The sequence below is a fragment of the Staurois parvus genome, unplaced genomic scaffold (genome assembly GCF_062004578.1).
Source record: "Staurois parvus isolate SC_StPar_1 unplaced genomic scaffold, SC_StPar_1.0 ptg000358l, whole genome shotgun sequence".
In the NCBI taxonomy this organism is placed as follows: Eukaryota; Metazoa; Chordata; class Amphibia; order Anura; family Ranidae; genus Staurois; species Staurois parvus.
The window spans coordinates 69903-84231 of record NW_028318154.1 but is presented as its reverse complement, the minus strand read 5'-3'; the positions used below and the strand labels follow the sequence as shown (position 1 = coordinate 84231).

Sequence of the window (14329 nt, the reverse complement as noted above, 5' to 3'; positions counted from 1 at the left end):
TCTGTAGATTATTTTAAGTAATAAAAAGCACTTTTTTTTTTACGAACAATTGCAGCAGAAAGCATATACTAAAATAAAGCAGTTACATTATTTGTTACAGATCAAAGCTTTGGTATTGGAGTTTACATGTTCTATGCCCCCTTTCACATGAATTATCCAACTGTCCATTTTTCACCATCTTTTTGTGAATTGAAAACAGAAAGTAATGCATTATACTGAGAATACAGATATATTCCAATGATCAGCAGTATAGATACATGTACATTTAGGACTAGGATTATAAATGGAAGAGATGTGTGTACTTTTCCATTGTTATGCAGGTCTACTAATGTATGATGTAAACAATTGTGATCTGTATACAACAGTTCCGTAAAAGTGAGTTTATGAAACAGAAAGTGACATTCAAGGGCAGATCCTATTGATGTGGAAGACAGACAGGGACATGTACAAAAAGCATCAATCTTGTAGGCAGGTAAAGTGTGGAAAGGTGGCAATATGAAAAGAGAAGTCTCTTGTGAAACACTACCTCCTTCAGGAAAGGCCATAACTGTGGGGCATTCCTGCATACAATACAGTGACACGATGGAGGAGCAGAAGCTGTGAAAGGATGTGTTCAATATATAAATATAGATATTGTATGGGACTGTAAAGAAAAATGGACACAAATGAAGATAACAGATGTATAAAGAAAAATGGACTGAAGGGAAGGTTGATGTGCAATCTGATGTAAATTGATCACGTTTCATCCATATTCTATTGTAAATTTTTTGTAATGGTGCAGTTTACACCCATGAGAAACAGGGCCTGAAAAGGGACCATCTTGTATTTGTTTTAGAAAATAAAAGGTGTTTTTTGGATAAGACAGATGGATAAGGGGAGTCATGATCACCACCACATTAAATGAGAGAACATCTTTTGTTCATCACAAAAAATACAAAACGTTTGCTGAATGGCAGAGGTACAGGAGCAAGTGATTCCCTGTGACAACACATCACTCAAGCAGCACCTGAACAAGGCAGCGCAGACTGCCTGAAGCACAGAATACAGACTGACAGTTCAAACTGTGTTTTAGTTTGTCGGTCCACTTTTATTAAATTAAATCAAAATTCAACAGAAAAGTAGTTGCCCAACGTAGGGATTATCACCATGAAAACAGGCACAGTAAAAATAATACTAAGCCACCTGGTTCTCTTAAGCAGCACCACTGCTTAGGCTTCACATTGGCGTTTCCCTCAGGCCATCTTACATAGTACCTCTGTGTTCCTTTCTCAGTTCATCCAGCTCTCCTGGCTCTCTCAGTTCTCCAGGCTCTCCCAGTCCCCTGAGATCTCTAAATTCCTTCAGTCCTCTGGAATCGCCTAGTCATCTCGGCTCTCTCAGTCCTCCGGACTCATTACGCACCTTCGCTTTCTCAGCCCTGTGGACAAGGAATATTCAGTCTCCAGCATGGAGTACAGTCTCGAGTAGAGCACACCTGTCTCCTAATGGAAGCACTGAGCTATGCCGAAGCCTGTCATTATACTCCTAAACTCTTTGAAGTCTCCAACTTCCAGAAATACCAAATTCTGGGAATACCATAACCCAGAGAAAACCCATAGAACAGGTTACTCTGCACTAAATCAGTATTCCAGAGGCCCACACTCAGCATAAGTGAGAACACTCTATCACTTCTACTTCCATTTTCACAAGGGCAGGGTCCCGCACTGTCACATTATACAATATAAATTTATTTACCCTAGGTTCACACCTAAGCATTTTCTACAGCATTTTGCAGAAACACAGTACAGTCCATTTAACATGATTTCCTATGAGACAGGTTGACATCTCCGTGTTTTTACCCAGTGCATTTTTTGGAAAGGGTCAGGGACTTTTTTGAATGCAAACCGTTGCGTTTTTGGTTCTATAGACATGCTGCAGAAAAGCATGTATAGCATTTATGATTAATTTTTTATGCGTTTGTGCCACATTTTTGATATGTTAAATAACAATTTAAAAAAAGCATCAAAAACACAAGTGCAAAAACACAACGCAAACGCAATGCAGAAACACAACCTGCAAAGGTGTGAACCTGGACTTAGCGAGGGTTCAGTGTCAAGGGTAGAGCTTTCAAAGATTAAGCACACTCGCTTTGCAGATTAAGGAACATTTGAAAGGGTGATTTGGCCTGATGACAGCGGCAGGAATTTGTCCAGCAGTGATCACCACAGGTATCCTCTAGCTTTGCAAACAGTCACGAATAATTGCGGCCGCCACGGGCCTGTCAATAAAGTGTACGGGCTTGACAGCTACAGCTAGTCACTGACAGGTGGCAAAAACAGCTGCAGGAATCAGCAGATTACGGCCACTGACATTTGCACCAGGCCAAATTGCCCATGCAAATGTAGACTCAGAGCCTATGTGCTCACTTTAATTGACAGGGAGTTCTCACCCCTCCTTAAACCACCTGTGCAAAAACACTTGATTTCTTCATAGAATATTCACCATCAGCCTGTTGTAAGAGAGCTAAAGTTTCATTCTCATTTTTTCCAGTTTTCACATAAAACTTGATGTTAATCCGCTGCTCCAAATTCTTGTCATTCATTTTCCAGTCAACAGCACAATGCAGTGTAATGACTGTGGGGCATTCCTGCACAAAATACAGAGAAACAGCCATGCAAATGTAGCCTCAGAGCCTATGTGCCCACTTTAATTGACAGGTAGTTGCTTTACATCAGGCTTTTCATGCAGGGGTTCAGCATCACACCAGATAAAAGGGAAAGAACAGCCTCTTGGCATGTTTGTCCAATGAGATTCACCATCTTTCCCTGTACTGCCTGTAACCTTTCAGCCTCCGGCTATTTAGACAAGTTTGTTGTAGCTTCAACACAGACTTTCACCACTCTCAGGCATTTGCCTTGTCAGGTTGCCTGTCCTTCTGGCCTGGACACAGCTACACATTGTGGCTAAATGGGTATCACTTCCGCCTGGCAGTAATAGGGTCGTTGGTTTGAATGCCAACCATGACACCACCTACTTGGAGTTTGCATGTTCTCCCTGTGCCTGCGTGGGTTTCCTTCGGGTACTCTGGTTTCCTCCCACACTGCAAAGACATGCTGGTAAGTTAATTGGATTTGTCTAAATTGCCCTAGTATGTATATGAATGTAAGTTAGGGACTTTAGACTGTACGCCCCTTGAGGGATAGGGACTGATGTGAATGTACAATACACATATACAGTTGTGTTCAAAATAATAGCAGTCAGACATCACTAACCTGATCAATCACTGTTTTTGGTAGAAATTATATTTCTACATGGCAAAAAATTTGCTGGCAGATGTAGTAGAGTAATAGAAATCCAACAGACCCAACAGTCATGACATGCATGCTGCTGATTCTGTGTAATTGAATTACTAATTGAAAGCGGCATGTTCAAAATTATAGCAGTGTGGAGTTCTATTAGTGAGGTCATTCATTCTTTGAAAAACAGGTGGCAATTATTGCCCTTATTTAAGGAAGGAAGGCAGCAAATGTTGTACATGCTGGTTACAGTGCATTTCTCTCTGAAATTCTGAGGAAAATGGGTCGTTCCAGACATTGTTCAGAAGAACAGCATACCTTGATTAAAAAGTTGATTGGAGAGGGGAAAACATATAAAGAAGTGCAGAAAATGATAGGCTGCTCAGCTAAAATGATCGCAAATGCTTTAAAATGGCAACCAAAACCTGAAAGACATGGAAGAAAGCGAAAAACTACCATTCGAATGGATAAAAGAATAGCCAAAATGGCAAGGACTCAGCCAACAATCAGCTCCAGGAAGATCAAAGAAGGTCTAAAGTTACCTGTGAGTACTGTTACAATTAGAAGATGCCTATGTGAAGCCAAGCAGTCAGGGACCCCAGGCTTTACCGCGGTGCGTGGGTCTGCGCATGCGCAGTATGCCGGGGCGCAATAGCGTGCGGGCACTAGGAACTGGGTGCCCGCAACGGCGGTCGTGCATGTGCACTCGCAATCGCGGATGCGCGCCTGGCACCAATGAGAGCGCAGGGCGCCCTATTTAAACAGGCTCTGGCTGTGCTCAAATTACCATATGGTCTTTTCCTGTATCCTGTGTTCCTGAGAGATTGCCTTGTTGCCGACCCTGATTCGTTGACTATCTCCTGCTCTGATCCCTGGCTTGTCTGACCATTCTCCTGTCTAATCCTGTACGTTTGATCTCCTGTTACCGAACCTGGCCTGTGACCCGTTTATCCTTCTGCCTGCCGCTTGTACCGTCCTGCCTCCACCGTTACCGACCTGGCCTGTCTGACTTCGCTCACTCCGGCTCCTCACATCAGGCTCTCACTTGCTACGTACCACCGGCAAATGCTTCTACCACAGCTGGTTGCACCCAGGGGCCACGACCTGGTTTCGGCCTGCTCCAAGGCCATCCCCACCATCAGGGGATCTGGTGAACAAGCAGGTCGAGGCTTAGATTCCGCACCCTGGGGAATCCCGGTCTGTGGAGCGGTAGAGGCTACCACCGGTCAGTCCTTAACACAAGCTATCTGCAAGAAGCCCCCGCAAAGTCTCACTGTTGAAAAAAAGACGTGCTGAAGAGGTTACAATTTGCCAAAGAGCACATTGACTGGCCTAAAGAGAAATGGCGCAACATTTTGTGAACTGATGAAAGTAAGATTGTTCTTTTTGGGTCTAGTGGCCGGAGTAAATGCCCTTGAAATGGGTGTTCCAACAAGACAACGACCCCAAACACACCAGTAAACATACAACATCTTGGTTCCAGACCAACAAGATTGACGTTATGGAGTGGCCAGCCCAATCCCCAGATCTTAATCCAATAGAAAACTTGTGGGGTGACATCAAAAATGCAGTTTCTGAGGCAAAACCAAGGAATAGAGAAGAACTGTGGAATGTAGTCCAATCATCCTGGGCTGGAATACCTGTTCACAGGTGCCAGAAGTTGATTGACTCCATGCAACACAGATGTACAGCAGTTCTCAGAAACAGTGCTTATACAACTAAATATTAATTAAGTGATTCAAAGGAAAGCAAAATCTTCAAACATTTTTCAGTTTATATAGTGAATGTTTGAGTTTGTAAAGAAGAATACAAACACTGCTATTTTTTTTGAACAGTCTAATATTCACTTTTCTTCAATTTTTTTAGAGGAACAACACAAATTTGATATATTTTTCTTCATGTTTTGATTTGGAATAGAATGTGTAGTGTTTCCAATGCATTTGTGTGTATGGAAATAAAAGCTATTAGAAGGATTTTCAGCTTTATTCACTTTTTTCAACACACTATTATTTTGAACACAACTGTATGTAAAGTGCTGTGTAAATTGATGGCGCTATATAAGTACCTGTAATAAATAAAATAAATAAATGTCAGTACATATGCTGCTACCTGTTGTAGCACAACTATCCTAGTGTGGAAGGAGACCTGACAAGACAGAGTAACTTCCTTTTATGGGCCAAAAGCCACCTGCCAGCCAAACATACACCTGCTCTTTCCATGTAAAACCATGCCTAAAAGCTTCACTTTCAAATGTTTCTGTTGATTTAACTAGTTGTTAGTGTAGTTATTTTCCCTGTGCTGTTTGTTTGCCTTAGATCTACCAAAACTATGTAATATGAGGATCGGCCTAAGCTATCCAATCAATTTGTATCCAATCAGGCAGGCCCTTACAGTGCATACTTGTTGGTAGATCTAAAGAAGAATGCACAGATTGTAACGTGTTTAGATCCTAAAGGGGACCATATTCTATGCAATATGATTATATTTTAGATCTACTATCAGTTATGTAGTACAAGAACCTCCCTGATTTGATAAAAATGCAATTCATTTTTTAGGTTTCTACTCGTATTACATAGTTTTGCTAATCTAAATCAGATTGTACAATCAGCGTATGTTAAGTGAATAAACGGTGAAGCGCTAATCCTATTAAATATACGAGTGTACAATAATACTAGAGTGTGACAATAGTACTACTACCACACATAAATGCTATACATGAGATAAATACAGTGTAATAATAAAGTGTAATAAATACACACAGTGCTCTGATCCTATCGGATCCAATCAAGTGGAAATTAGGTGAAGTACAGAGGATAACCTGTTTAAAATATAGTGAATCCCTTTTTCCTATTGGAAAAAATCAAACCTCCCTCTGTCCCTATGTGGAACTTGAAGTGATTAATATGTGACCCCTAATATTAAAGGGAAAAAACAATACATCAGTGTATAGTGCCAACTAATATATAAATCACAAATAGCAAACAGAAACTCTGCAAAAAAAGAAACAACCACACTTATACACATATGTGAATCACAAATGACAAAAAAATGCTCAAATAATGTCCAATATCATATAACTGTGGTCTTTTAACACATAAAACATGCACGTGATCAGGTGATCTTCACTCTGGTGAAAAAAATCCTCCAAATGGCAGAAATGCCCCCTCTCCTCCAAACCGTGACCACAAGGGCCAACTCACCTTTTAGGATCACACCATGATCCTTAGGAGAATAATCTCATCCAGGTGGAGATGCCGCATAAGCTCCTTTCCTCAATACCACTCTCAGGTCACATTTCCATCAGGACTATGTTAGTAAGACACAAGCAGAAACATCCTCCATAGTGCAATAATGTTTATTCAGCCAATATATAGAAACAAGATGTCAATTAGCCCACTCACATTTTCTCCTTTAAAAAAAAAAAAAAAACTTTTAAACCTCATGCTATGGGTGTACTGCATGGGTCTGTATAGTGTGCCAATATGGCATCCAACCGGAAGTGCATCACTGGACGCTGCGTATCGACGCGTTGCATCATGCTACCACATGACTTCATCATGTCTCCCCGATTTCTTACATGACTCTGCCACCATACAGTACTGCTATATCTTCAGCTACATGTTCATTTCATCAGAAGATAGTGGGATGAACTGTGTTACATACTCAAGGAAAGACTGTTCAGCTACATACAGACAATTGCTTTGGAATATGTTCTGCTGGATAACGAAAACTGTCTGGGAAAGAGACTTTCTCTAGATGTATCATTGGGACTCACACAGCTGTTATTTCTTTCAGTGTGTAGTAGCTACTTTGTTACTGTGAAACAGAAAATGTTACTGCACAGTTGTCAGGGACCCCAATGCAGGCTCATAAGCTCACCAATGGACACGCTTGGGGTTTGTTGTTGGGGCAGATAACTTAGATAGATCAGTGAAAGTAAACTGATATGCAGTACTGTGCAAATGTTTTAGGCAGGTGTGATTTTTTTTTCTGCACACCAGTTTCTATGTTTTTGTGCATAGGATGTGAAAATAAGGCTAAGCAACTTAACTATGTACAAAAACATATGGATTGGCGTGCAGAAAAATGGCAGCAGGTGTTCTGGACTGAAGAATCAAAATTTGTACTATTTGGCTGTAGCAGGAGGCAGTTTGTTCATGAAGGGCTGGAGAGCAGTACAATGATAAGTGTCTGCAGGCAACAGTGAAGCATGGTGGAGGTTCCTTACAAGTTTTGGGCTGCATTTCTACAAATGGAGTTGGAGACTCAGTAGGATCAATGGTGTACTCAATGCTGAAAGAAAAAGGTAGATACTTATCCATAATGCCATATTATCAAGGAGGTGTGTGAATGGCCCCAAATTCATTCAGCAGCAGGACAATGACCTCAAACATGCAGCCAACGTCATTAAAAACTATCTTTAGTGTAAAGAAGAACAAGGAGTCCGGGAAGTGATGGTTTGGCCCCCCAAAGAGCCCTGATTTCAACATCATCAGGTCTTTTGGGGATTATATGAAGAAACAGAAGGATTTGAGGTAGCCTACATTCACATAAGATCTGTGATTAGTTCTCCAAGATGTTTGGAACAACCTACCTGCCGAAGAATTGATGCTGTTTTGAAGGCAAAGGGTGGTCACACCAAACACTGATTTGATTTGGATTTCTCTTTTGTTCATGTACTATTTTGTGAATTAAAAAAAAATAAACCAATAACACTTCTATTTCTGAAAGCATTCTTAATTTACAGCATTTTTTCACAACTGCTGAAAACTTTTGTATGGTACTTTATTTAATTTGCTGATGCTCTAATGGCAACACTGTCATTCTACTTATAATTATTGAACTTGTTGCATTGTTTTCATTAACCATTTTTCTTATTTTCAGCATGCAGACACCTATCATTACAGTTGCATGTTAGACAGACAAGTACGAGAATCTGAATCCAGATACAGTATGTGTTCAGTCCTGACTCCGTTAATCATCAAAACTTGAAGCTAGCCGTTAGGGAATCCCTTCTTTTGCATATGGAGGCAACTAGGAAGGCATTGCTCCATCAGAAGCAAAGCATTTTTGAACAGGGGGGACAAATCTGAGCACGTACTGGCTTGGTTGGCTAGGAAACAGATTTCTTTGGCTAAAGTTGTCCTCATTCAGGCTGCGGATGGGTCTACGATCCTTGACCCAGCCCTGATTAACTACCGTTTTGCTGAATACTAAGAAACCTTATATTCCTCCAAAGTAACCTATACCTCACAGGAGTTGTCCCAGTACCTAGATCTTGTTGATGTGCCATTTTTTTCTCGAGCCCAGGGGGAAAAGTTGGAGGACCCTATTACTTTGGATGAGGTCTAGCAGGCAATTGGTGCTCTCCAATCTTTTAAAACACTGGGCCCTGGTGGCTACCCAGTTGAGTTTTATAAAATCTGCATTGATCAGCTGGCTCCCCGTCTCCACCACCTTTTCAATACCCTACAGGAGACAGAGAATTTACCCCCCTCCATGCTGAGGCAGTGACAGTAATGATTTTAAAGCCTGGAAAGGATGCAACACAGTGCTCTTCTTACCGTCCAATCCCCCTGCTAAATGCAGACACGAAAATCTTTGCTAAAAAGTGTTCTCTGGGAGACTGTGTTTAGTTATTTCTAAGTTAGTGCTAAACGATCAGACAGGCTTCATGCCGTTTAAAGGCACTGACATTAACATATACGCAGGATGTTCACCTACATCTCTGTTGCCAGTGCCAGAGAAAGTCCATGTGCCGTGCTATCCCTTGGTGCCAAAAAAGCCTTCAACTCGTATGGGAATACCTGTGGGAGGCTCTTTGGCATTCCGGATTTGGCCCCAATTTCATCTCATGGGTCAATTGCCTCAACAAATCACCATATTGCTCTCCACAGAGGTACTCGAAGGGGCAGTCCTCTTTTGCAGCTCTTTCTGCCCTGGCGATCGAGCCCTTGGCCTGTCTGATCTGTTCCTCCGAGAGCTGCCTGTGGGTGACTGGGAGGACCAAGCTTCCATGTACGCAGATGACACTCTTTTATACCTGGAGGACTGCGATCTGTCTCTTAGAGCGGTGCTTGACATTCGGTCTCTATACTAGAGTGCGCATAAACTGGGAGACATCAATACTATTCCCTCTTGCATTGGGTACCATACCTCTCATTCCTTTTGCCCCTATAAAATCTGTCTACAAATTTAAATATTTAGGTGTGGTAGTTCGCCGTGATCTAACCAAGTATGTTGCCAATAATCTCCTCTCCCTTTTGCAGCATCTTCAGACTAAATGTAGTGTCTGGTCTTCTCTACCTATTAGCACTATTGAGCGAGTAAATCTTTTTAAAATTATTTTTTTACCTCTATTTGTTTTTTGCCGAACACCTATACTGGTTGCACAATCCTATTTCGGTCATATGAATGGTATTGTCTCTTCGTTTATCTGGGCTGGAGGAATGCCTAGACTCTCACAATCTACTTACATCTACCAATCAATCGTGGTGGCCTGGCGTTGCCTAAGCTCTAACTGTAGTACTGGGCAACTATCTTTGTTATGGTGCGCTGGTGGTTTTCCCAGCCTAGGGACAATGCGACGGTGATCCTGGAGGCAGCTATACTGGGTTATTATGTGGGGCTCAGTAACCTTGTGTATAGGGGCCCAAAGTCTAACCTGGCCATTACTACCACTATGAAGACGACACTGACAGTATGGCAGCAGTATCAATATGGTATAAATACCACTTATTCCCCTTACACCCCACTTTGGGACCCTACATTTCCTCACCTGCTCACGGTGCCAGATCCTGCTACATGGACTCAGTATGACTGTCAGATACTGTGACATATCATGCCTCGAGGTGTTTTCCTCTCCTTCAACAAGCTCAAACATGCCTATGGCCTGCCTAACTGGATGTTTTTCCAGTTTCTACAATTGCACCACGAGATTGCTGCTGAATTTCCAACTTCCCTGCCTTTACAAACTGACCCCTTGAAAAGTTTGTTGATAGAGGAAGACATGCCTGAACCTTTGTCCTCTATCCACTCCTTACGATCCCCTCTGACCAGCTCTAGAATGGAGTCACTCTATAGTAAGTGGCACACTGACCATCCGTCCCTGACGGAAGATTACTGGGAGGACTGACTTTTGCAATATATCCCTACCATGATCTCTGCCAGAGCTATACAATTACAGATATATAAGTTTATACAGTTGAAATTTATCCATAGAGTATACTTTACTCTTCAGCGACTGGCTACAATTTATCCTGACAGAACAATGGCATGCCCCCCACTGTGATTTGGCTGAGGGCACATTTGACCACTAGATTTGGTCCTGTTCGGGGCTGCGTCTCCTTTGGACTGGAGTATTGGACACTATCAAAGCAGTTAGTAACCTTTCTGTTCCTATGGACTTGCTGATACTGCTGTTGGGATGTACTGATCTTGTGGAAGCACTAAGCATAATAAGCTGTTTGTTTTCTTCTCAACCTATTACGCTAGAAGAGAAATTTTGTTGAGATGGAAATTGCCGACCTCACCCACGGTTTCTAGCTGGAAGGCAGCAATTAAGCGTGCTGAAACTGTCCAGCAAAATTTGATAAAGTCTGAGCTGGGTGGGTGGAGGCACTGGGTCTTGCAGTTTAGGTTGTGGTGTCTCCAGTTATTTTTCTGAAGATTTTTGTAGTACCTGAGCACTGTGTTCCTACCTGTCCTGCCTATCCTCCTCCCATGCCCTCTTCTTTCTCTCTCCTCCTTCCTCCTCTCCTCCCCCACTTTTATTTTTATCATCTACCATTTATATGCATTATTCCCCTCACCATCGTCATCTCCCCCCTTCCCTAGCTGGGTGCCGGCCTTTGGGCCACATTGAGTTCTTGTTTGACATGCTTGCTTGGGTCGTAGCTTGGATAAAACACAGAATCTCACTGGGATACTATTTGTAGGACTTTCCTGCTTTAGGTCATTTATGTATGCTGTATACCTTATCGTATACTGACTGCTTGACTAGGTTTTGTGTACCTCTATTTGGCTGTACCACTGTACATATTCAATAAACACAACTGTTAAAAAAAAAAAAAAAAAAGTTACATGTTATTTATACCTGTCTGTTTCACTGTGTCACAGGCTTTCCAGGGTGTCACCAGACTCCAGGAACTGCATCTGCGAAAATTTACAGGTGTGCTACATGGACACAACATACCCACAGGCTCAGAGTGTCAATCTAGCAGAAGACAATATGACTGCTTTCTATAAAACCATCTTTGAGCCAAAGAGAACTCCCAGGAGCTCTGCTGTTGCCTTGATGCGTTTAGGAAAGATGTTATATGCAGAGATGTAAGTTGGCATGCTTTTTTTTTAATGCCAATGCTGCTTTATCTCTGCAATACTGTGCTACATGTTTACACACAAACCAAACCATATCTCAATTTAATGGCATTCTTTACTCAGGTGATAGAAGAAAACCAGCATACAAGAGAAAAGCAGAAGGTTGTATCAGGACAGTGACTTCCAGTAACTAATGCGTGACAAGACAAGACACTCATGGGGTTCAGATCTACTATGACAATGATGGGAATGACAGTCTTGCATCCAGTAGCTAATTAAACTTCTTGTAACAACCCTTATACATTCCCATAAAAACAATTTACTGTGAGCTTTCACTTATCAAAGAAAAAGATTAAATTGCAAAATCCTCTAGGCAGCTGTTAAATCTGTCCTGAAAGACGCAAACTAAGTGCTCAAGCTAAAGTGTTCTAAGCTAGGAGAACATCCTATGATTCTCATATACATCGGTTTAAAAAGTATCTCAGATAAGTCATTTCATCAAACTTAATCACAAACATATATTTTAAATCCTGCTAAAACAAATATATCAAATATATCTTATTGCCCCCCAACAACTCCCAGACAAAGTTATGTTATGGAAGCCAAGCAGTCTCTACTACATTCCAAGTTGCTATCAGTGAAAAGTACCTTTAGAACTAGTAGCTGGAGAGCACAGGGAGGGTGTAAGTAGTATGAGGATGTAAGTAATACAGAAAATTAAGAAATTAGAACAGGAATAAACATGGTCATTAAATGGCTGTACCTGCATGTTAGCAAAATATTTAAAAAAATCAATAGTTTACTTTTTTTTTTTAAGGATTAGCTGTGTAATAATTGAGTAACCAACGTCCTGTTAACTTTAGACAGCTCCCACTGTTTAAAGTGTAAGCACACTTAGTGGGCACTGATGGCCTTGTTGGCACTGCACAGCCTACATTGTCAAAAAAGTGAACTTACATTTTTAAAGCCTAAGGACATTGTTAAATCTGGATCTGAAAAGTGAACCAACATTTTAAATGCTAAAGGAGTTTCTAAAGGTCTTGCTATTTTACTGAAGGTTTTTACTCCAAGGCTGACCTGAACTAGACTTGAATGCACTGGTAAGAGAGGGAAACAAGGACATAAAGATAGACACATGGTTTGGAAGCTGGTGAGAAGAGAGGCTGTTCTCCTTTGCACAAGTAGAAGAAGGCCTCTCATGGATGCAGACTGCCTGGAACCATGCATCAGACATAGAAATTTCTACTCACAAAGTGCCTAGGTACATTAGGTATTCCTACATTCAGTGAGTAAATGGATGTACTGCTTTGTTGTATACTCTCATGCGGTATTTCTAAAGTTAGTTTAGCCTGAGTGCAGGGGTGTGTGGTAAAGAATTCTCATATATGTATATGTTTATAATTCCTTCTGATTTTCTTTTATCCATTTTAACAGATTGTCATGGACACATGCTGTTAAATGTTTAAACACAGTACTGCAGCTGATTCAGAGATATTTTCAGATTGCCCTTTTAGGGTCAGGAAGGAACCCACACCACACGCAAAAGACAATCAGCTAGAGGTTTCCTGGGGTTTTTTCTATTTTGTCTACTTCTAGTGAACAATGCTTTAAAAGCCCATCTTGGCCACAGAAAACCCCCTCATAATGGGAACATACAGAACACATAATTTTACTCCCTGCTACCTCCCTTGCCACCCGTTCAGCAGCCTAAATGTTAAAGAAAATCTTTATGCAGGTCTTCCAGGGATTATCCATCCCTGCAGTCTTTGCCAATTGGTCACCTCTTTATAATGCAGTCTTCTGGAGCCTGAGAGGATCCTGTTACTGGAGAGCAAATAGGAAGACACCCTCCTTCTCTGTAGTGTACAAAATAGAAGACTTGGGGCCTAGACCTTCAGGTAATCACAGCTTTTGGCAAGTATTTTGGGCTGTTAGATCAGTTTTTTTTAGCCAACATAGTTTGTTTATATAGTTTAATCTAATATAGCAATAAGCTGGGGGGGGGGAGGGAGCTTTAAAGATCCTGGGAATTTACTAAAACGTATACACCTAAACATAAGAAAAATAACTTTTTAAATAACTTTATATCATTTTAACACCAAAGCAGTAATAGGTAAAATACAGCCAATAATAATCATGTGATCTAGCCAGAGCAGAAAGCTGCAGGAGGTTGCACTGTCTTTTCCCAGAACATCAGACTTAACAGTGTGACAGGTTCCCATACCCTCACTCACCTCGGCTGGATGTTGAACAATGTACAAACATGTGGAAACGTTAATGGGTTGAGCTGGCAGGAAAGGACACAGGCACACCTTTTGAGGACGGCTAGAGGTAATAAAAACAACAAAATGAATGGATTAAACAGAAACAGCACTATAATCATGAAAATAAAAAAATTATCACACTATCACAGATGCACGTTCTCCAATTTCAGCACCTGCAATGTAAAATATAAGACACTTGGCATAGATAAAATGATGTCCAAAAGAAGTACATAGTCAGAGATTAGGACTCAAATGTGCTCCATATACGCAGCATTAACTAATGAAGTACTTTGACTAAGTAAGCGTACAGAATTCCCTCGAGTCCCTGCAGACAGCACCTTCCTGATAAAGCTTGTGTAATTTGGAAGTTGCTTTATATAGAGTATATCAGCATTATGGAATAAAAATTTGCAGTTTAATTATTTGCTCACTTTTTCCCCCATACAAAAAGAACCTTGGATAATCAGTACT

The 14329-nt window shown here is 41.1% G+C and overlaps 1 protein-coding gene across 1 annotated transcript in view; it reads right to left on the bottom strand.

Moving 5' to 3' along the window:
• DTWD2 (DTW motif tRNA-uridine aminocarboxypropyltransferase 2) overlaps window positions 1–13942 on the bottom strand; it is a gene marked incomplete at its 5' end in the record, with an annotated part of 200249 nt that extends 186307 nt beyond the window's left edge. The window contains one exon of the mRNA XM_089684819.1: window positions 13829–13942. Coding sequence (XP_089540945.1) covers window positions 13829–13942 — 114 coding nt within the window. The remainder of the gene's footprint in view (window positions 1–13828) is intronic.
• Window positions 13943–14329: the final 387 nt, after the last annotated feature.